This window comes from Phasianus colchicus, chromosome 20 (genome assembly GCF_987193195.1).
Source record: "Phasianus colchicus chromosome 20, bPhaCol1.hap1.1, whole genome shotgun sequence".
NCBI classification, from domain to species: Eukaryota; Metazoa; Chordata; class Aves; order Galliformes; family Phasianidae; genus Phasianus; species Phasianus colchicus.
The window spans coordinates 2,207,693-2,230,554 of NC_143455.1; the positions used below are offsets into that span (position 1 = coordinate 2,207,693).

At 53.8% G+C, this 22,862-nt stretch overlaps 2 protein-coding genes across 2 annotated transcripts; one reads left to right on the forward strand and one right to left on the reverse strand.

The window, feature by feature from the left end:
- Positions 1–7,634: 7,634 nt before the first annotated feature.
- On the reverse strand, positions 7,635–9,737 carry LOC149915345 (uncharacterized). Its single transcript, XM_090121820.1, has one exon. The coding sequence runs from the start codon at positions 9,726–9,728 to the stop codon at positions 8,808–8,810; it is 921 nt and encodes a 306-aa protein (XP_089977946.1). The 5' UTR covers positions 9,729–9,737; the 3' UTR covers positions 7,635–8,807.
- Positions 9,738–17,233: 7,496 nt separating this feature from the next.
- LOC149915346 (uncharacterized) lies at positions 17,234–19,456 on the forward strand. The gene is made up of 4 exons (XM_090122042.1): positions 17,234–17,512; positions 17,613–18,734; positions 18,824–18,892; positions 18,991–19,456. The coding sequence occupies exons 1-4, from the start codon at positions 17,506–17,508 to the stop codon at positions 19,158–19,160; spliced, it is 1,368 nt and encodes a 455-aa protein (XP_089978168.1). The 5' UTR covers positions 17,234–17,505; the 3' UTR covers positions 19,161–19,456.
- Positions 19,457–22,862: the final 3,406 nt, after the last annotated feature.

Genomic DNA, 22,862 nt, shown 5'->3' on the forward strand with positions numbered 1-22,862 from the left:
TACGCCTCTTTTGCTGCGTAGTCTTTTCTATTCGTGCTGATGCATCACTTCTTGGTCCTTCAGGCATGAAGGATATCTGTCATCACCCAGTTCACCATTGTGCAAGGGATGAGATAAAAGGGGAAAAGGAGGTCTCTTTCCATTATCACAGTGATTTATCATACCACACTCACAGATCTGGTCTGTACAACACAGCTGGTCTTTATAATCCTCCTTTGCTCCTATTTTATCTTTGGCTTCAGAGCAGGACAGCTGGGGCTCTCCAACACCAGCATCCTGCTGCTGGCTGAGGCCAGCTGAGAACCCCTCCCCTGAAACCCACTGATGAGTGCAGTGCATTCAGGGTTGCTCCTGGGGATGCTCTTGCCAGATGCAATCCTCCATCACACACCTAACGCAGCAGATCTCAGCCCACGTGTGCCAGTTGGGTATGATGTGCAGGGAGCCCTGACAGCCAGGCTCACCCTGGGATGTAGCCCCCAGCCATGATCTAATTCAATTTAATTCAATCCCATTTAATGACTGACTGAACCCTACCCGTTTAATTAGCAAGCCAATACTCAGCTATCAGTGGTCATCGACCTGGGAAAGATTTGGCTCATATGCCAAACCCTGGGCTGGAGAGAGGGGATGGGAAAATCAATCTCTGCTTTGAGTTCCCTGGGGGTAAGAATGAGCAGACGTGGGAGCAGTGAACCCCCAGGACAACACCAGGTTGTGAGCTCTGCAAATAGAGCACAGGGAGTCAAACACAGGGAAGGGCAGGAAGGGGTGGGTACCACCAAATGGCTCCCAGAGGGACTGAAATGCCAGTCTTGTGGAACCGCTCCCATGGAATGGCAGCAGGGGCTGAAAGAGCACAGCTTCCCAGGAAGCAGAGTGCATCCAGCATGGCCATGATCTGTTCCCATCAGCATCACCCCATTCTTATGGACATCTCCCCAACACAGCTTCATTTCTGTGAGCATCACTGTGTTCCCTGATTGTCTGTCTCCCTATTCCCATAGCCATATCCTCAGTACAGTGATCATCCCATGGTCATCCCATTCCTCTGATCCCTGCCCCATCCCCATCATTTCCCCACTCCCATGCCCATCTCCCCATTCCCACAGCCATCTCCCCTCTCCCATGACCATCTCCCATCCCTGTGACAATCTCCCCATTCCTCTCATCATCTCCCCATCTCCATGACCATCTCCTCATTCCTGTGATCTTTCCCCCACTCCCATGACACCCTCCTGCTCCCATGCAGGTAGCATTCCCATTTCCCACCTTGGTGTGGGTGCAGCCTGTGTCAGGCCACAAAGAAACCAGGGTCTAACTCGCATTCCTCAGAAATTGCTCCAAGCTCAGACATGCAGATGAAGGCCAACCACCATGGTGACAGTGCTTTGCAGAGCCTTAGAAAGAAGATAAAATTGATTTGCAAATGATTTGATGATTTTATATTTAATCAGACTTGTGCTTTTTCTCACCTGTTTAAGATGGGTGAGATTGGTCTGACTGTCTGAAAAGGCTGTTTGCAAAACAAGCATGCAGGCTATTAATTACCCCAGATATAACCTTGGTCTCCTTTGACTTTGCTGAAGGCACTGCAGGAAGGGCTGCTTCTGCTGGAGGATGAACCCTACTGTGTTCTGCCAGCTGGGCACAGCTCCTGGTGTGAGTATCCGTGTGTCATGGGAGAGCTGCAGAGCCCACAAGTGCCATAGATGGGGCACTGTGATGTGGCTGATATATGTATGGTTATTCCAGAACCAACATCTCATCACTGAGTGGAAACTAAACCTGATCCTGGGAAAAATAAAATACCCCTTTTTCGCATCGTTCTCTGCTCAGCCTCCACAGATGCCTCCAGGACAGCTTGGATGAGTCAAGAGATTTTTCAGGGTAAAACCACGTGGAAATGAGTAGAGAGCGAGAGTGCTTTCACAGTTCTGTGTTTGAATAGCGCCCACTGAGAAGTGGTGGCTTTGCGTGGTGCAAACACTGCCTTAGGATGGAACAGCTCAGGAGGGCCTGCAGAGCTCCAGGCTGACAGAAAGCACCGAATCTCAGCCCTGCAGCAAGCAAGGAGACGTCCCAGCAGCAAGCAGAGACTGCACCCAAGGACATTAGTACATCAGCAGGGAACAGAGTGACCCTGGGGGACAGAGCCACCTGGGTGGTTCTCCCAGCCCCCAGCCCAGGCTCTCAAAGGAAGCAGTTGTAGGGCTGCAGAGGGGCACTTGGCACTGAGTCCATCCCCATCCCCCGTCAGGGCCCACAAACCTGTTCCCACTGAGAGCATCATGCTCCCCACTATCCGAGCAACACCTGGAATCCAGGAGCACCCCTGCCCCACGGCTCCTCCCCTCGCCTCTCCTCCCAGGAATGCAGCGAATGCAAAGGCTGACAGCTGCCCAAACCAGCTTTTACCCTTATATAGTATCTGCTTACACGCTCCCTGCCGAACGCCGGGCTGGAAAAGCCTGATGGTGATGTGGGAAGATAAAGGGCTGCAGTCACAGTGGGGATAAATATTTGTCATTTTCCATCGCTTTGTAAGAGCAAGCAGTGAGGAGCTCAGGGAACCTGCGATTAATCCGCATTCCAATCTAATTAACTCCTGCCTGCCTGCTGCTGGCACTGCAGGGGTTAATGCTGCTGCATCACACAGCAAGCTGTCGGCGGGCATTAATCGGGGTGCTGCACGGTGCAGGGCTGCATGCAAATCACCAGTGACAGTGGGAAGCAGCAGTGTCCTCCATCAGGGCCCCCCACCACACACTGCTGTGCCCCAGCACTTCAGTCTGGCCCGAGCCCTTCTGGCATCACTTCAGGGTCCCTGTGTGTTTTGCTGAACCTTCCTATGACCTACCAGTCTCCCAGGCATGCTGCCCCAATTCCTACTGGTTTTTACTGGGCCAGTTGCTGCTCTTCCAGAGCTGCTGTGGCCAGATGTGCCCCTGCTGCAGGAACACCCACCTGGCAGCATCTCTGGTGGGAAGCTGTTGGGAAATGGCATGGATCTGCCACGTGCTCAGTTTGGCTCTTTGCATACCCAGCCCCATCACCCATTCCAAACATCCCCTCCATAGGCACAAAAATTCATTTTCCCCTCATTTTAGTCCGCTGGCTCTCTGCTTCTCATTTGTACTGAGGACTAACCACAGCCTGCACGTGCAGCAGGCTGAGCGTGTGCAGGCAGGTCAGCCACCCAGAGCCACGTACAGAGCTCTGTGCAAACGCATTTATTATTCCTCCCCATTTCTTTGCATGGAGTTGCTTTCACTGGGGCTGCTCAGCTGTAACTTTCTCCCATCCTCCCTCTATGTCCCCCCTCCCCCCGGGTGCACCACAGGTGCTGTGTGCGGATCTCTGCATTCCTGGCATGCCTGGAATTCCTTGATGCTTAACCTCAGCTCCAAATTTCCTGGATTTATAACATTTGGTTTTAGGTTAATAGCAACGAACTTGTAACATTATTCACTCCAGACTGCTGCTATCTGAGCTGCCCTCTAACTCTGGCTTAATACTCTGCATGGAACATATACATTCGTTAGACTGCCAAAGCTGCCTCAAGAATTTCAGCTCTCTGCTTCTATTAAATCTATTAAACCTGATATCTCAGTAGCTTGGAAAAGATTGCTTTGAATGGGAAACGTCCCTCCTCCCACACACACACTGCTGCTGGATGCAGCCCCATTGCTCCCCATCAGGATGCTACCTCCTTAGTACCATGACTGCAATTTCCTCCAGGCAAAAGCACAGCAACAGCTTTCCTACTGGAAGCAGTTTTGTCCCCAAACCGGTATTTTTTTCCTTTGGTTCCTTTCACAGGAAATATTTTAGGTTTCAGATTTTTATATAAAAAGTAAAACACCGTGAAGTGAAATTATCCCTCAAGGAGAAACACAAACTCTCCTGCTCCCCATGTCTGCGTGCATCCTGCCCCTGGCCCAGCACCCTGAGTGCCATCTCATGTCCTCCCATGCTGTCCTGCCCAGGGCTCAGGGACAAGAGGGTCCCGTTCCCAGCCCTGATGGCCACATGGGGCTGATTGTGTCCAGATGTGTGGTTTTTGCTGCAATACATTACAGGTCACGAGGCAGCTTGCTAAGGAGCCCCTCTAAATGATTAAAGGGAAGAGGAGTGACTTGCATGAGAGGCTCCCATTAGCTGTGGTCACACACCAGCAAAATAAATTAGGGATGAAAGAGCTCCTATCCAATGCATTTTGGATCCTGCTTGGAACCCCATTTGAACAGAGATGCAATGCCCTGCCTGAGGTCCCTGCCACCACCTTTATCTGAGAGAAGGAAGGTCCAAGATGTGATTTTGCTGATAATAATTGAAGACACAGGAGGACTTTTTCCTCCTGAGCCTTCTGTTAGTTCAGACCAAATATCTGGTTTGCCCACCTCCTGCCTCCATCAATGCCTGGGCTCCTGCAGAGGCTCTTGATGAGGTTCAGGCAGATCTTTGCACCTTCTCATGGATGTCTGATCCACTGGAGGTCCCACTGTGCCATAAAACCCTCCTGTGCCCCGTAGCCCCATTGGAGCTGACTGTCCCCTGGAGAAGACCCCTGCCACTGGGACTTATCCTCATCCCTCTGCCATCACATCTCCAGGCAGTCACTGAGGGTGGCACGTAGCATGGGAGCAGCTTATCATGGGATTCCCCCACCCCATGCCCCTAGTTTTGAACATTTGACTTCTCCCTCCCTTCGTCAATTCCCATAATCACATTATCTTCTCTTTCTGGATACCTCAGGAAGGAAAGAGGAGGGTTTCATGTCGCTGGAGGAGCTGACACTCAAACCCTGGGTAAAATCCAATAAAATGGCAATAGAATAAACATGACCAGGGAGGGGTAAGATTAGGAGAAGCAGATGCAGTCTGTTCCCTAGATACTCTCCCACTCTCTGGATTCTTTCTGCATGCAACATTTCCTGGGCCCAGTGTGGTTTGTTGGTTTAGCAAATCTCAACAGATCTCTTTTTTTCAGATGCTTATTCAGTATTTCCTTGAATCCATGAAAACTTTCTACAGCCACAATGTCCTTTGGCAAGGAGATCCCCAGATCTGCCAGCCCTCGTGGGATGAACTGTACATTCATGTGTCCCATGTTCATCATCTGCCAGCTCCAGCCAATGGCCCTTAGCTTTTGTAAAAGGGCACAGCAGATCCCCTCCATTTTTGGGAATATCTCTGAGTTCTCCAGACCTCTGAGCCAGGCTGAATGTCTCCAAAGGCACAGCTCCTATTGCAGAATTCATCCCAGAGGAGCTGAAGGAAGAAATAACTGGAGTTGAGCCATCACCCACTGAAAGGGAAGAGCTTGAACAAGCCCTCCAAATGATGCCATCTCCATCAATGCTCCTGTATGCATCCCAGTCCTCATCTAGAATGCCGAGGATTCCCAGGGAACTAGTGATAGGACAAGAGGTAACAGCCTTAAGTTGCACCAAGGGAGGTTCATGTTGAATATCAGGAACAATTTCTTCTTGAAAAGAGTGCTGCTGCACTGACACAAGCTGCACAGGGAGGGGGGAATCACTCCCTGGGGGTGTTCAAGAAGCATGGAGATGTGGCACTGAGGGACATGAGCTAGTGGCATGGCGCAGATGGGATGGGATTGGCCCTGGTGATCTTACTCTTCTCCAGCCTTAATGATTCTCTGATTCCTTCCAGCTTCATCCTGCAGCCCTATGAGCTGAGCTCACCCCTCCATCACCCTCAGCCCTCTGAGGAACCACTGCCCCAGCAGCTCTCAGAAGGCACTCAACATCTCCAGGAGCTGCAGGCAGTTCTGCTGGAACGAGCAGTGAGAGGTCACACACATTCCTCCAGTGCCTTCCGAATTGACTTTTGGACATGCAAACACACATCTGGAAGTAGGCTGACAAGTGATTTCTAAACTTTCCCGTTGCCTTGCTCCCAGCCCAGCCTCCCTGAGCTGAGTGGTGCTACCTGACCGGTTTCCATCCCGCTCAGCGGGTTTGGTCGTTGCCTTGCTGGTTGCTGGCGAGACAACTGTATTTTCTGGTTTTACCTGCAGCAGCTTTCATGTGGGATGAACCTGTTGGCTGATCTGCTTGTACACTGTAGGTCCAACATGAGCTGGGACTGAGGGAGAACACACAGATCTGCAGCTGGAGATAGATGAGACTTTCTCACTGGTCCCGATCACTGTGTGTCACTGAGAACATCCTGTCCAGGTCCCCACAAATCCACACTGTCTCCTGCTCATGGTAGCCCTGGGAGAGCTCCAGCCAGCTTCCATGGCTGTGACATGTTCAACCAAAGGAAATCTGTGCTGGAGACTCATCAGCGAGCTCCTTGGCAGGGCCCAGGCTCTGCACCAGGGATGCAAAAGATCCAGCCACCATCCCATTACTGGAAGAACTTTGGGAATTGTGGCAAAATCCTCAAAACTCATCTCCTGCTTCAGAATTGGGTCTCCCCAAATTCATAGAGACATTCCTGGGTCCACTCCAATGTGAGTGAACAAAAGTCACTTTATTGTCCTTGACTCATTTTCTGCTTCTCCAAAGTGGCAGCAATGTTCCAGTGCCTCGGAGAGATGACAAATATTCACAGAGGGCTTTAGGGTTCCTGAATGAAGGGATAAAATGCTCGCTGTCCTGCCCTGCTCACCGAGTCACACTCAGGTCAGGAACCAGGCAGGAGGAACATTTTAAGCATGGTTTGGGGCCGACACTCAGCCTGGGGAAGTGCTGCATGATGCAGAACGTGATAAATCACAGCTTTTGCTGAATCCCCCTGGAGGGAAATCTGGAGCACTCTGTCCAAGCCTGTTAGCTTGTGATACAATGGGAAGGAGCAGATTCGTGTCTTCCAGGAGCTGGAACTCTTCCTCAAACAGAGGCAGCACAGGATGAATGGGCGCTGGGAGTGGAGGCCTTTGGGCAGAGGGGAGGAAGGGCAGTGTGAAGGCTATGTGAGCAGCCCCATTTTCACACAGGGAAGGAGCATCCCTCCATGTACTTTTTCCTTTTAAGGGCACCAGGCACAGGCAGTGGGGAGCATTCAGCACGGGATGGCCACATAGCAGAGGGTCAAATCTCATAGCTTCTCCACCCTGTGCTTTTATCTTTTTCCCCTCCATCTCCCTGTGCTCAGCAACTTCCTGGCCATCCTTCCCCAGCACTACCCATAAATTCCTCTCCCTCCCTATCCTGCCCCTTCCCAGTCCCCGACAACCTCCTGTTTCAGGTATATTCAGCATTCCGCCAAGCAGGTTCTGCCTGTGGCCTCGGAAGTCTCTGCAGGAGGTGGATCTCTGCCTGCTAACTGGGAACACGTGCTTACTCCACTGCCCAGCTCCAAGCCAGGGCTGAGCGATAGGTTTGGCTTCATCCTCCCAGCTGTGCAGGAAGAATTCATAGGATCATAGACTCATACAATGGCCAGGGTTGGAAGGGACCTCAAGCTCCAACCCCCTGCTGCATGCAGGGCCGTCAACCTCCATATCTAGCATTAGACCAGGCTGCCCAGGGCCCCATGCAACCTGCCAGTGAACACCTCCAGGGATGGATGGGGCATTCACAGCTTCTCTGGGCAGCCTGTTCCAGCACCTCATCACTCCATCTGTAAAGAATTGCCCCCTGACATCCAACCTAAATCTTCCCTCCCTCAACAGAAAACCGTTTCCCCTTGTCCTGCCGTCATCTACCCTTCCAAAGAGTTGACTCCCCTCCTCTTTGTAGGCTCCCTTTAGGTACTGGAAGGCTGCAATGATTCACCCCGCAGCCTTCTCTTCTCCGGGCTGAACAAGCCCAGCTCCCTCAGCCTGTCCTCGTAGGGGAGGTGCTCCAGTGCCCTGATCATCTCTGTGGCTCTCCTCTGGACCCTCTCCAACAGCTCCCTGTCTTTCTTGTACTGGGGACTCCAGGCCTGGACACGGCAGATGGGGCCTCACAAGGCAGAGCAGAGAGGGACAATCACCTCCCTGTCCCCGCTGCCACCCCTCTTCTGATGGAGCCTGGGATGCCATGTGCTTGACATGTGGCTCATGCTAAGTTTTTCATCCACCAGACCCCCAGGTCTTTCTCTGCAGGGCTGCTCTCAAGGGCTGTTCCTTTCCGTCTGTATATATGCTTAGTGCAAAACCTGGCACTCTGCTGTGCTGAACCTCATTAGATTCTCCCGGGTCACCTTTCAATTCTGCTGAGGTCCCTCAGAATGGCATCCCTTCCTCCCACAAGTTTATGCTTTCTGATACTTTGATTCTTTTTGACCCAGCCCTCTGGTTCACAAGCAGCACCACCTGAGGGCGGTGCCTCCGTCTGGGTTCCTTTCTACAGCAGGTGCACACTGCACGGCAGGCTGCTTCTCGTGCTTTCCTGTGTACCGTGCTTCACGGGCTGGCCTTAGCAGGGGTCTGGATGGGGGATTTCCTCAGGTCCCTTCCTGCCCCTACGTGTCTGTGATTCTGTGATTGCGGAGATTCTTTCATTTCAGCTTTGTTTCAAGTGAGAGATGCAGGTTGGTGTTTGGGGTCCGATATCAGTAAATGACCGAAAGGTGGCCATTAATCCCATTCACCCAGCTCAGTGTGAACTGCAAACAGGAGCACTCTCTCCTGGATTCTGATTGCGAAACTTACGATTCTGTGTCCTCCCCCAGCATCAGGAGAGGGAGAAACCGATGTGGGGAGGGACAGCAAACCCAACTTCATCATCAATAGCATGGAGACATTTTCTTTTTTTGCAAATATTTTATTGTCTGTAAACACAGATGAGGTTGTTGTTGTTCCCCCACCCCCGAGCCGTGCTCAGCAGCGCAGTGGGTGCCGGCCTAGCGCCGCCTCTTGGGGGACGGGGGCGAATCCGGGGGGCAGCTGCTGGCCCTCCTCTTCGGGGGGCGTCGGGGCCCCCCAGGCGAGCGGTCCGTGCCCTGGGCGGAGGGGCCCGCTGCCGCCGCCTGCCCCGGCTGCTCCTGCGGCTCCTGCGGGGACACGGGGGCGGCGGGTTGGGGCTCGGGCCCCCCATGAGGGACGCCGGGGAGCTGCTCAGCGCCGGGGCCCGCAGGGCTGGCGGAGCGGCCCGGGCCGGAGGCGGGAGGCTCCTGCTGGGAGGCGGCGGGGCTGGGGGTGGCCGCGGGGCCGTCCTGCCCTCCTGCTTCACGGGCAGCCCGGCTGTCCTGCTGCCGGCGGAGCTCTGGGCCGTACAGGGCCGTCACGGTGTCCATGAGCCCCGCCACAAACTGCTCTGTGCGGTCTCCCAGATGTGACTCGCACATCAGGATCAGGGCATCCTCGTCCAGCCCGTATGTCCGCAGGAGGTTCATGACAGCGGTCCGCGCTGCAATCACCTCCCACCACTCATCTCCGGTGATGATCTCGAGCTCCTGCTGGAGCCACCGGAGCAGTGGTTCGAGGTCTCCCGGATGACCTCGGAAGAAGTCCGCCCTGACCTGGGGTGGGAAGCCGTGCTCGGGAGCCTCGAGCTGCGGCTCTGCAGTGCCCTGCTGCTGCTCCTGCTCCTCCTCGGAGTGCTCTGCAGGCTGCGGGATGGGGCACTCCAGGTAATCCTCCTCTGCCCACACCGAGTACCGGATGGCCTCGATGCTCTTCTTGCATACAGCACAGGTGGGCTGCTGCTTTGCCCACCGCAGCGCACAGCCCAAGCAGAGCTGGTGCAGGCAGGGCATCATGTACGCCGCCTCGTCCCGGTTCTGCCCACAGACGGGGCAGGTCCAGTCCGAGGGCAGCTGCATGGCCCCGGGTGTGCGGTGGGCTGGGGAGAGCCGAGGTGGGAAAGCCGCTCCCCTGAGTGGCGCTGCAGCGGGCTGGAGCTGTCGGCAGCTGCAAAAGAGAAGAGGCCGCGGTCACTCGCTGTCCCCGGGGCAGCGGCAGCAGCGATGCCCCGGTCCCTCAGCACCGAGCCCCGGCCCTGCTCCCCGCCGCCCGCCCCGGGGCCGTGTCCCCGCACCGCTCACCTCCGCTGCTGCGAGCGCACCCCGCGGGGCCCCGGCTGCCTGAGCCAGGCAGGGCCGGGGGAACGCTGGCGATGCCGCGGGCTGAGCACCAGGAACTGCTGCCGGCAGCCCCACAGCACGGCCCAAACCAACTCTTGTTCGCACCTCCGAGTCTCGCTGCTGCGCTCAACCGGAGTCCAGGCACGAGTGATGCTGGGCTCTGCCGCGCCCCAGTTTCTGCAGGGAGGCTCAGTGAGGTCACAGCCGTCTCCCGCTGCTGTCACAGCCCCTTGGTCGGTGACCTCACAGCGCAGGGCTGCGAGTAGTGGGGCACCAGGCTGGGCCTACATCCTTATCACCCTCATCATTCAGTGACTGCCCTTTGTGGTGGTGATAGATCTGGGAAAATAAATACTGCACGTATACTGTCTCTACATGAATCTCTCCTTCACAAATTGTTTAGAGTCATAGAATCATTGAATGGCTTGGGTTGGAAGGGGCCTTAAGGATCATCAAGCTCCAACCCCCCTGCCACAGCAGGGTCACCAACCTCCCCATTTAATACTGCCCAGCTCCCCATCCAACCTGGCCTTGGACACCTCCAAGGACAGGGCATCCACAGCCTCTCTGGGCAGCCTGTTCCAGCACCTCACCACTTTCTCTGTGAAGGACTTCTCCCTGACATCCAACCTAAATCTTCCATCCCTCAACATAAAACCGTTTCCCCTTGTCCTGCCGTCATCTACCCTTCCAAAGAGTTGACTCCCCTCCTGTCTGTAGGCTCCCTTTAGGTACTGAAGGCTGCAATGATTCACCCCGCAGCCTTCTCTTCTCCGGGCTGAACAAGCCCAGCTCCCTCAGCCTGTCCTCGTAGGGAAGGTGCTCCAGTCCCCTGCTCATCTCTGTGGCTCTCCTCTGGACCCTCTCCAACAGCTCCCTGTCTTTCTTGTACTGGGGACTCCAGGCCTGGGCACGGTACTGCAGATGGGGCCTCACAAGGCAGAGCAGAGAGGGACAATCACCTCCCTGTCCCCGCTGCCACCCCTCTTCTGATGGAGCCTGGGATGCCATGTGCTTTCTGAGCTGCAAGATCATGCTGCTGGCTCATGTTTTTCATCCACAAAGAATGTCCATGGGTGAAGCTGCAACTGTGAGCAAGTCATCAAAGAGCTTCAAAAACTCCTTGATAGACCTTATCACAGTGAAGCCTTGGGAGTCTGGCTTTTAAGACAAAGGGCAGATGGCATCAAAGGATAAGCAGGACATTCTTTAGTATGGATTCCATACGTAATCAACGTGGTCTTCCACCATTTGGCAATCTGCCTTCTGCTCCTTTGTCACACATGGACCCACAGTTCCTTGCCACTGACCTCCATCAGCCACCTCAGGTTTGGTGGGGCTTTCCAATGGTCTTTATAGCATCTGCTCACAGCCATGCCAAGTATACAAGCTAGATGGCTCCTGATCATGTCCAGAGGGTCTGTCTGGCACAAATAGTTACAAACTTTCAGTTTTCTCCCTCTGTGTCTGCTGAATTTGTTTACACCTCCAAAGGTCTTCTGCTAACCAGAGCAAGAATGTCTTTATTTTCTCCCGATGATACACAGATTAAAGGAAGCCCAGCCAGCACGGGTTCATGAAAGGCAGGTTGTGCTTGACCAACCTCATCTCCTTCTACAACTGGGTGACCAGACTGGTAGATGAAGGAAAGGCTGTTGATGTAGTCTGCCTAGACTTCAGCAAAGCCTTTGACACGGTCTCTCACAGGCTGCTTCTGGGGAAACTGGCTGCCTGTGGCCTGGACAGGTACACACTGCTTTGGGAAAGAAACTGGCTGTAGGGCTGTGCCAACGGGTGGTGGTCAATGGAGTGAAGTCCAGCTGGCGACCCGTTACAAGTGGTGTCCCCCAGAGGTCGGTACTGGGACCATCTTGTTTAATATCTTTATTGATGACCAAGATGAGGGGATTGAGTGTAGCCCAGTAAGTTTGCAGATGACACCAAGCTGGTAGGTGGTGTGGATCTGCCTGACGGTAGGGAGACCCTTCAGAGGGATCTAGATAAGCTGGATTTTGCTGGGCTGAGGTGCATGGGATGAGGTTCAACAAGGCCAAGTGCCGGCTGCACTTTGGCCACAACAACCCCATGCAGCGCTATGGGCTTGGGGACGAGTGGCTGGATGAGTGTGAAGGGGAAGGGAGCTGTTCCAGCATGTCATCATCACTCTCTCTCAGAATTGCCCCCTGATATCCAACCTAAATCTTCCCTCCCTCAACAGAAAACCGTTTCCCCTTGTCCTGCCGTCATCTACCCTTCCAAAGAGTTGACTCCCCTCCTGTTTGTAGGCTCCCTTTAGGTGCTGAAAGGCTGCAATGATTCACCCCGCAGCCTTCTTTTCTCCAGGCTGAACAAGCCCAGCTCCCTCAGCCTGTCCTCGTAGGGGAGGTGCTCCAGTGCCCTGATCATCTCTGTGGCTCCTCTGGACCCTCTCCAACAGCTCCCTGTCTTTCTTGTACTGGGGACTCCAGGCCTGGACACGGTACTGCAGATGGGGCCTCACAAGGCAGAGCAGAGAGGGACAATCACCTCCCTGTCCCCGCTGCCACCCCTCTGCTTATGGAGCCTGGGATACCATGTGCTTTCTGAGCTGCAAGATCACGCTGCTGGCTCATGTTAAGTTTTTCATCCACCAGGAAAGACTAAATGTCTAGATATCTAGAAAGACTAGATAAAATGGAGAAGCAGCAGGACAGTATGCTGGAGAAACTGTCTCTACTGATTAACTTGGATGAACCTGTGGTGCTATCAGAAACACCTGATGAAGATCAGGATGATTAGAAGAATCTACTGAGGGAGCTGATCAAACTGATCAAAGGTGATGAACCCTGCTCCTCACCTGTACCATCAAAAATCTCAGCTATGAAAGGCAAACGTCTTCCTGCTCAAGCAAATATAATAGGAAATCTATGTCGTGTGCGGTTGCGTGAGAATGGAGAAGACACAAAGAAGTGGCGTAAAAAACCCAATCAACTACCAAAACCAGTGCTACAAAAACGGTGCACAGACAGCAGCACCGTACCAACAGTGATTCCTTGCTCCCCATTCAGAAGTTGATCCATCAACCAGAGAGTCAGGGAGTGATAAGCAAAACGCACTCACCTTTAAGCAGCCCCCTCAAAAAAAAAAGAATATTTACCCTCTGCATATGCAGTAAGCACAGAAAAATGTCAACACAGTGTGGTTGGTTCTATGGAGAGTTTATTATCTTGAGCTAATTGCTTTTTGCCAGTTTGTACAAAGAGAGAATCAAATAGGAGAGTGGAGAACAGGTCAGTGGGGTACCTGTTTAAGGCTGCTCTAACTCAGTCTCTAAGGCATTCACCCAAGGGTGACTCAAAAGGAATACACTTTTGATTCAGTGGTATTCACAGCACGTACTGAACCTGATATTTCACTGAAGGAAAAGCAAACTGACTGTTCTTTTGCTGGGCACACACTCAGAGCGATCTCAGGTCAGGATTAAGAAGCTCAAAGGACCTGCAGATCATCGGGAATTTATAGTGGGATGGATAAGATGGTGGTAATTCTTAACGTTGTCTGAGACCTTTGATTAAGTTTGTAGACGAGACTCCACTTTGTTGTTGTTGTTTTTTAAAAGGACTGTGTGTCCAAAAAAATAAGAAGCGTTGGAATGTTCTCTCTCTACCTACGTGCAGGACAGCATCCATGGTAGAGCACAGCAGCAGAAGCATTCATCTTCCACAAGCTCCTTGTGGCCTATCCACCACCTGTAGGTTCTACAACACAGCTGTACTTATTCTCTTCCTCTCAATGAAAATATGGCACGGAAGCATAGCAAGACAGCTGAAATAAAAGGGTGGACTGGAAGTTGGGACTTCACATTACAGTTAAAGTTTGGATGATTGGAGAGTAATTCAAATTAAATGTGAAGGGATTTTACCAAGGAAATCGTCAGCCTCCTGTTAGGTGGGCTAGCAGATATCAACCTGTAGTCACAGTTACATCTTACTCCAGCTAGAAAAGACAGGAGTGGTTAGGGCAGTTAGGGTGGGTGGAAAGATGCACGAGGCTCCCATTGGCAGCAAGGTTATGAAGGCACACCAGGGTTCCGGCCGTGGCAACAAACCCACCAAAAGCAACAAACGCCTCTTTGCAGTTCTCCTGCTCTTGCCAGGCTCTGCAAGTGAAGAGAGCTGACCAAAAGCTGGCTTTGCTGCTGCTGCGAGTGGCAGACAGCCTACAGAGCACAGGGCACAACTGGCGTCTGGGAACAGAGGCTTTCAGAAAGCTGTCTGTTGGGCCATGTTTGCCACTTATCATCCCAACCAAGTGCAGAGAGAGCCATCCCCCAGCCTGTGCCAGCCTTCCAGCTGAAAGAGACTGCTCATGTGACAGCACTGCTCTGACCTTGGGCACGCTGCAGGATGACATCGGTGAGTTGTGCTTATGCATCGTGCAGCTGGGCCTTGGAGCCAAGCAGATGTACATCAAAGATGGACCCAAAACCACTGGCTCTGCCAACCATAAACTGCAGAAACCCAAGCCGTCTGAACCGGTGAGCCAAACAATGAACTTTGTTGGTTCTGTATGTGACCCATTCAAACATCTGAGCTCTGAGCTGCATGTGGATCAGAGTCAGCTCAGCCAGGAGCAGTGGGCAATGCAGAGCGCAGTGTTGCACTTCTTGGAGCCACCAACATCTGCCTTCAGTAGCTCCCAGCTACCTTCGGTCTCCCAGCTCTGCAGATTCAACCCAGCAGGCTGGGAAAGCAGTGAAAAGAAGCTAAGGACCATTGCTCAGGAAGATGCCATCTCAAAACAAAATGGCAATGGCAGAAGTAACTTGGCTAAGTAAGGAAAGCAACCAGGGTCACTTCCCTGAAACTCCAAGGAGAAAATATGGTTCAAAATAGAAATGCTATTTCAAGAGATGTTCTGCATACAGAACAGCAGCAGATCGGCCAGCAGAACATATCAGTCCACATCCATGCCCAGCTCTGGACAGGAAGTGGTGGGAGAGAGTAAAACCATGGCAGCCAAGCTGAGAACTTCGCAGACCAATTGCAGGAGGAATTTATACCAAAGGCCAAGAAGAGGTGCAAAGGCTTGCCCATCTTCCCAGTGTCTCTGCACCCGAAAAGCCTTTCATCCACCAAGGCAAATGACAATAAGCAGGCTCAGCCGAGCTGCGCTCCTGCCCCAAGTTTGGCTGCTAAACAGCAGAAAACTACAGAAAGCTGCAAGACAGACAGGCTGAGCACAGGCAAAGAGGAGAGTCTCCAACCTGACCCTCTCCTGCAGAAATGTGCTGAGTACTAGAAACCATCAGGGAGACGTAAGAGTAAAACAAAACATCTGGAAGTGCCGGGGAGGAGAAAGAGGTCGATCCTGACAGCGGATGACCCCTTTGACACTGAAAATACCGACATGGCCACGGTACCAAGGAAGGTTGTGAAGCTCTCAGAGCCCACTTTGCACTGCAGCTCCTTGCCTGCTAAGCCCTACCAGCAGAAGCTGCACAAGCAGCAGCAGCACTCCTGGCTGCTTTAGGGATGCATCTGAATCTGACCTTTAAGCTGGGCCTCTCTTGCCATGCTACAACATCCAAGTGTGTCTCTCTCAGCAGACACAACACTGGCTCTTGCTCTCAGATGTGGTGAAGAGACAGAAAACATCACGTGTCTCACTGCAATTTCCCCTATGTGGAAGCAGTACCATCATGGAGGCAGTTTTACAAGCAGCCTTCTTCCTTCTCCTACAGACCTTCAGTGTTTAACCCAGAAAGCACAGAGCTCTTGGACTTGATAGAGCTTACAAGTGAACTCCAGGCTTTGCTGGGCTCCTTGCTTCACTGCTGGCATCCACACGAGGACCTTCCCTTCAACACCCATCCGTGAACCAACAGCTGTTTAATGGTTTTCAATATTAATGTTTTAACATTATTTCTTCATTGCCTTGTTTGTACTAGATAGAGTTACTTCTGTAGGTACAGGTGTTCAAATGCATCTGTTTCTGTAAAGAAAAGACACTATTATATATGAAAATAGCTTTCCTTTAGATAAGAAATCAGAATTCCACGTGGTTTGTTTGGGAGACAGGATTCAAGGGGGCACTTGGTTCTATTGCTGTTGTTCTCAATGAAATTAATTAAAAATAAGATGGTTAGATCAGATGATCTCAGTGGTCTTTTCTCACCACAATAAGAAGTGTTTACTTTCTCAGCTCCTTCCCCGGCAGCCCACAGCAGATGTCTGGGGGGAGCACAACTGTTTGCCTCTTGGAGGGTGATTTCATTGCCAGGCCAGGCAACTGTGCTGAGTCCTTTTGCCACAGGGCAGAGATGCTGCTGGAAGAGGTTCTGCTGATCTGCTGTGCTCCTGAGGTGGGCACCCTCTGCTCTGCCAACAGGCTCGGAGCTGGGTCTGAGTGCAGTGTGCTGGTGGACAGCTGGCTGTGGTTGTGCTGTAGGGATGACATGTGGTTTGGCTAGGAGGTGAAAAGTCCCCAGCAGGGCCTGCAACACAGAGCAGGCATGAGATCCCCAAACCTGGATATGGGCAAACAAACCCAAACCACAGCGACTCTTGCGGATGGACAGGGCTGTGCCTGGCTATGGCAACAACCCCAGGTGTGTGGGAATCACGAAATCATAGAATGGGCTGGATGGAGCACCCGCCGGGAGGCAGAGGCCGTGCTCGTTGTCCAGGGGGCAGCTCCAGGCCCCTCATGCCTGAGGGGGAGTGGTGGTGATACCTGAGGGCAATGGGGCTGCAGGGCATCACGCAGCATACAGGCACGGGAGGCAATGCGAGGGGCACCAAGGACGGTGTCCAGGCACACACAGAGGCTGCTGGTGACAAGGACCCAACTGGGGAGAAGCCCCCAACTATGGGTCATCTGCCACATGGGGGGAAGCCCCCAGCTGTGGGTAAGCTGCCACCTGGGGGAGTGCCCCCCATTGTGGTTCAGCTCACTCCTGAGGGGCTGCCCGCTGTTGTGGGTCATCTCCAACCTGCTCCATGATCTTCCCAGGCACAGAGGTGAAGCTCACCAGCCTCGCCCTTTCTTAAAAATGGGAGCAACGTTTCCCTTTTTCCAGTCACCATGGCTTTCTCAGATATGATGGAGAGCGGCTCAGCAACCACATCAGCCATCTCTCTCAGGACCCCAGGATGGATATCATCTGGCCCCATGGATTTATATACATTCAGTTACATGACTGACTGACATAAGGACTCGGACATGTTCCAGTGTTACAGTGGGACAGAATCCCATCCCATGTCTAATTCAGATCTCCACTCCTTTACGTTAAAACCATTCCCCCTTTGTCCAATCACCACCACCACACAAAAAGTTCATTTCCCTCCTCTTTATAATCTCCTTTTAAACAATGGAAGGCTGCACTGAGCAGCCACAGCAAGTGTTGGTGACGGGGCATGCAAAGAGCAATGCCTATGACATCAAGGGACTGTGTCACAGAGGGGCACTGTGAGCTCAGGGGAGAGGGGCTGACCCCAGCGGTCACGGAACCCCCCACTGCCACTCTCGAGCTACCATGGCGGGTAAGGCAGCAGGCTCCTCCTGCTCCTGGCACTGCGGCCCTCCAGGGGATGCCAGTGCCCCAGATCTCACCCCAGCGCCCATTTGGGCATTTCTCCACAGAGAGAATTCCTCCACGGATGCAGACGGTGCTTCCGACACCCGACGCGAGTTTCCCTGGATCCTCTGTGCCTCCACCGGCCACTGCAGCAATGCAGCCCAACGTCAGCGGAGCAGTGCCAGCGTCGATCCAACCCCTCCCTGTCCCCAACGTCGCCTATGTGGTGCCTCAGGCTTCTGTCTGGCCTGGGGTACCAGGTGTCCAAGGACAGGGAGTGCAGCTCCTACCTGGGGGGATGCCCCAAGTTGTGGTTCAGCTGCCACCTGGGGGGATGCCCCCAACTGCGGGTCAGCTGCCATCTGGGGTGATGCCCCAAGTTGTGGGTCAGCAGCCACCTGGGGGGGTCCCCCAAATTCTGGGTCAGCTGCTATCTGGGGTGATGCCCCAAGTTGTAGGTCAGCTGCCACCTGGGGGGGTCCCCCAAGTTGTAGGTCAGCTGCCACCTGGGGGGGTCCCCCAAATTGCGGGTCAGCTGCCACCTGGGGGGGTCCTCCAAGTTGTGGGCCAGCTCCCACCTGGGGGGCTGCCCCCAACTGTACGTAAGCTGCCACGTGGGGGGAAGGCCCGAACTGTGGGTAAGCTGCCACGTCGGGGGAAGCCCCCAGCTGTGGGTAAGCTGCCACCTGGGGGGGTGCCCCCCATTGTGGTTCAGCTCACACCTGAGGGGCTGCCCACTGTTGTGGGTCATCTCCAACCTGGGGGGCGGCAGTTACCCCTGCTCATGCTCCTACCCGGCGGCATGAAGCCAGGTATGCCTCCCCCCAATGCCCCTGCCCACTGCTGGGAACAGCCCCCGGTGGCAGGGACGATGCAGCCCCAGCAGCCGATGGGGCTGCGGCCTGGGGCCGCGTTGCGTGGGCAGCCCCCGCAGCCCGCAGGCAGCTGCCCGCTGCAGGCCCCCGGCCGCCCAGGCCCCTCAACTGTCCTCCAAGCACCTCCGGTACAGCAGCAGCAGGTGCTCCTCACACCCTCCACCCTGCCCACCAGCAGGGAACAGGCGGAGATGCCCTTTGGAGATGCCGTGGTGTACACGGAGGGCCAGGGGCACCCAGCACCCATCAGCGTGTGCCCCCAACCCACCACGGCTCCGCTCACCTGCAGCATCGCAGCTCCGGAATCAGGTGGTGAGTTTGGGGGCTGCAGGCTGTCTGCACCGGGTGGCTGTGGGAAAGTTGGCATTGCCTCACTAGGGATGTTCTTGCTTTTCCAACAGCAACAACGAGCTCAGACATCCTGGAGGACATCTCCAGCATCAGTGACCTCCTGACTTGGATGAACAGCTGTGAGTTTGGGGGCAGCAGAGCTGGCGGGGGAGTGTTGGCACCGATTTGGTGTGGGAAAGCTGACATTACCCCTGTGGGGATTTTCTTCCTCTTCCAGTAGTGACACCCGAAATAGAGGTCCCGGACAACATCCCGGACATGGATGATCACTCGGCCGAGTGCCCAGCCCCTGCCTGCACCACCAGCGGTCGCCAGCAGCGCATCCAAGCCACAAAGAGGAAGCTGCCGCAGGGCCAGGATGCTCCAGAACCAAAACGCCGGCACTAGCCGAAGCTGAGTGGGCTCAGCACAAACAGGAGCATCTGCAGAAACTGGACCACGTGGTGCAGCAGGAGACACCACCATAGCCAAAAAAAGGCTACCTGTAGCCCTGGGCTCCTCGCTGGCCCCTTGCCCCAGGGGCACCAGCACCAACCCCAGCCCTACCCCTCCAAACCTGGGCTGTCCACCAACAACACCTTGGACTGAGACAGTGTGGGACTCCATTAGATTATGTTATCATGTTTTATGTTATTTTATGTTCAATTATGTTCAATTACATTAAATTACTTTAAATTATTAAATGTTTCGTATTCACTTTGCTACGACTGCCTGCAGTTGTTCATACAGCACCAAACGCCCCCCCAGACCGCTGTGCCCACCTGCAGGGCAAGACGGGGCAGCGCAAAGGGCCGTGTCCCAGGGCTGCCCCACCAGCAGCCCCTCCAAAATCCTCTCCAAAATCCCCTCCCCTCCTCAGTCAGCACCACTGGGAACGTAGGGATGGGGAATGGTTGGGGTGGGATTCTGGGAGAGCTGGGGCGGCTCTGCCTGCAGGAGAGCAGGCTCAGGGGGATCCCAGGCACGGCCATCAGTCCCTGCAGGGAGGTGCAGAGAGGACGGAGCCGGGCTGCACCCAGCGGTGCCCAGCAGCTGAACCAGAGGCACTGGGCAACACACTGGGGCACAGCTGTGGTTGCAGCAAGGCAAGAATGCAGCTCTGCATCACTGGTGGGCTACATCACCATCACTGCTGACAGTGCCCGTCCGGGTTGTCTGGCTGTGGGACGGTAACCCCCTGCCATTGCCACCCCCTGAAGAAGAGTGCAGAGGAAGCAGCTGAGGTGCCCAGAATGAATGGCCTGGGTTGAAAAGGACAACAAGTATCATCTGCTATGTGCAGGGTCGCCAACCAGCAGACCAGGCTGCCCAGAGCCACATCCAGCCTGGCCTTGCATGCCTCCAGGGATGGGGCATCCACAACCTGCTTGGGCAACCCGTTCCAGTGCCTCACCACCCTTTGGGTGAGAAACTTCCTCCTAATACCTAGCCTCAACCTCCCCTGTCTCAGTTTAAAGCCATTCCCCCTTGTCCCCTCACCATCCACCCTCACAAACAGCCGTTCCCCCTCCTGTTTATACGCTCCCTTCAAGTTCTGGAAGGCCACAACGAGGTCTCCCCAGAGCCTTCTCTTCTCCAGTTGAAGCAATCCCAGTTCCCCCAACCTTTCCTCACAGGAGAGCTGCTCCAGCCCTCTGACCATCTCAGTGCCCTCCTCTGGACCCGCTCCAAGAGCTCCACGTCCTTCCTGTGCTGGGGGCCCCGGGCCTGGACGCAGTGCTGCAGATGGGGCCTCACAGGAGCCGAGCAGAGGGGGACAATCACCTCCCTCTCCCTGCTGGCCACCCCTTTTTTCATGCGGCCCAGAACACAGTCGGCCTTCCGGGCTGCAACGCACACTGCTGGCTCGTGTCAGCTTCTCGTCCACCAGGACCCCCGAGTCCTCCTCCGCAGGGCTGCTCCCAGGAGATAAGTAAGCAAAAATAGTGCTGGGGGAAAGGATTTCATAGCAGTACAGCGGGCTGGAAGGAGAGGAGCTGCAAAGGAAGAGGATGAATTGGTCCTGGCCCAACCAGAGAAACAGGGCCGTGCAAAGAGGCAGAAGAGCCCTGTGGTTCCCAATCCAACAGAAAGGGCCGAGGGAAGAGCCAGCATCACCCCACATTGCAGATCAACAGAAGGGCAGAGGTTTGCAGCAACCACTGCACAGAGGCAGCTGACACAACCCTCCACTCACACCCAGCCCCAATGCACTGCGTATGTAAGAGGAATATTTCCACTGCTTTCAAGGGACAACATTCTGGGGGAGGTGAGGCATGGCAGGTATGTGTATGCTGTGTGCATTAGCAGGGCTCTGGTAGGTGGGCTTGGAGAAACAGGAGGGATCTCACACGCAATGAGCTCTCCTGTAGGATGCAATGACCTCACGGCCATTTGGGTGGCAGGCAGCCCCAGGGGTGCACAGTGGGGCTTGGGGCATTTCATTTTATATGGGTGATGTTTGGAGGTGGAAAGAAGCAGAAGAGCATGCTTCCGTGGGTCTGAGCCAGAACTACTGGGCTAAGGCTCTGTTAAATAGTGGAATAAATAACCTACAATGGAAATAAGTGAGAGGTTGTTACAAGATACAAAGGAGGAAATGGGATACAGAGAGCCTTGGAGTGTGAGTGGTGCCGGGAGTTGCATTCCCATCCCAGTGGCTTGAATCACAGCTGTGCAGCAGGCGTGGGCTTCAGACTGCCCCAAAGTGAGTAAACACATCTCATTCCTCAGGAGGTATGAGATGGGCATGAAACTGCAAAGGAATGCAGACTGGAGAGAAAAGATCTCACTGCTTCAGTGCTGAGCACCAGCAGCACACTGTGGGGCAGGAGACCCATGAGCAGCGGTCCCACCTGACAAGCAGGGACCCTACAACCTCCATGTGTAAGGAGCAGAAGAACAACTCTTGGGAGGAATTCCCCTGCCAGCTCCACGTTCAGGCTTTGGTTATGAAACTCCTGACTTAAAGCAGGAATAATGGCGATATCAAGATGTCCAAGCACTTCCAGATGTCCCCACAAGCCACTAGTCCCAGCACTGATACCTATCGTGGTTGAACTAAGAGAGCCATGTGCTGCTGGAGCACCAGAGAAGGAAAAACTGGCATAAATATTTCACACCTTCATTTACAGGAAGCTGATATTAATGAAACCTGCCCTGACAAACTGCCCCCTCAAGACAGCAGAAATACCTTTTCTGCAAATGGGCTGTCAACAGGAGAAGGTTGAATGGTTTCCAGTGCACCTCGAGAGCATTTGATAAAAATCTGTGGGAGAAAAGTCCAGAGCTTGAAATAATACTTCTCTGTGGGATCAAAAAGCCTTGTCTGGGCTCCAGCAGGATGTGGACTGTGTGCCAGAGCTACTGCTGGATGCGGACAGCAGGGAGCCATGGCCGTATGGCCCTCGTGTTGAGCAGGGGCTCTTTGTACCCAGCAGGGTGTTGTTTAAAGGTTTGTGATTCATAAGACAAAAATAAATTTAAAGGATGTATGGTATCCTTTCCAGGCTGGAAAAGAGAAGATAAAGGGCTGAAACGTTTTAAACTGGGCACCATAGATAGGGGAGGATGTGAGGGCTTCTTGCTTGTGCCAAAAATAGTGTGCATGAAGGAAAAGAGCCATTATCTCCAGGAGCAAAGTAGCACAGATTTATTTATGCTACCTAGAAAAACAAACCAAAAAGAAGGCCTCGTCATGGGTCTTTGTTCTCAGGTGTCTCATACAGACTCCTACAGATCCACTGCAGCTTCTGAGGATGCAAATGGAAAGCATTCTGGTGGATGTGGCTCACCTGCCCTGCCAGGGGCACAGCCATGCTAATACATTTAAGCAAATTGCAGTGAAAGGTAGAAATGGAAACGTAATGCCTCATCTTCATAAAATGAGGAACAAGGCAGCAGTTTGTGCAGGAAATCACACAGCACTCCCAGCAACAGCAGCATCCATCTGCTGGTGGATGTTACCAGAACCTGGTGCTGTGGAGGCATGGAGAGCTGTGAGCTACCAACAGAGGCAAGCCAAGGTTTGCCACTGCTCAATAGAAGTATCTCTGCTTGGGGACAATGGCATCTGCCTGGAGGGGGCTGTAAGAGGGAGCCTGCCTTCCT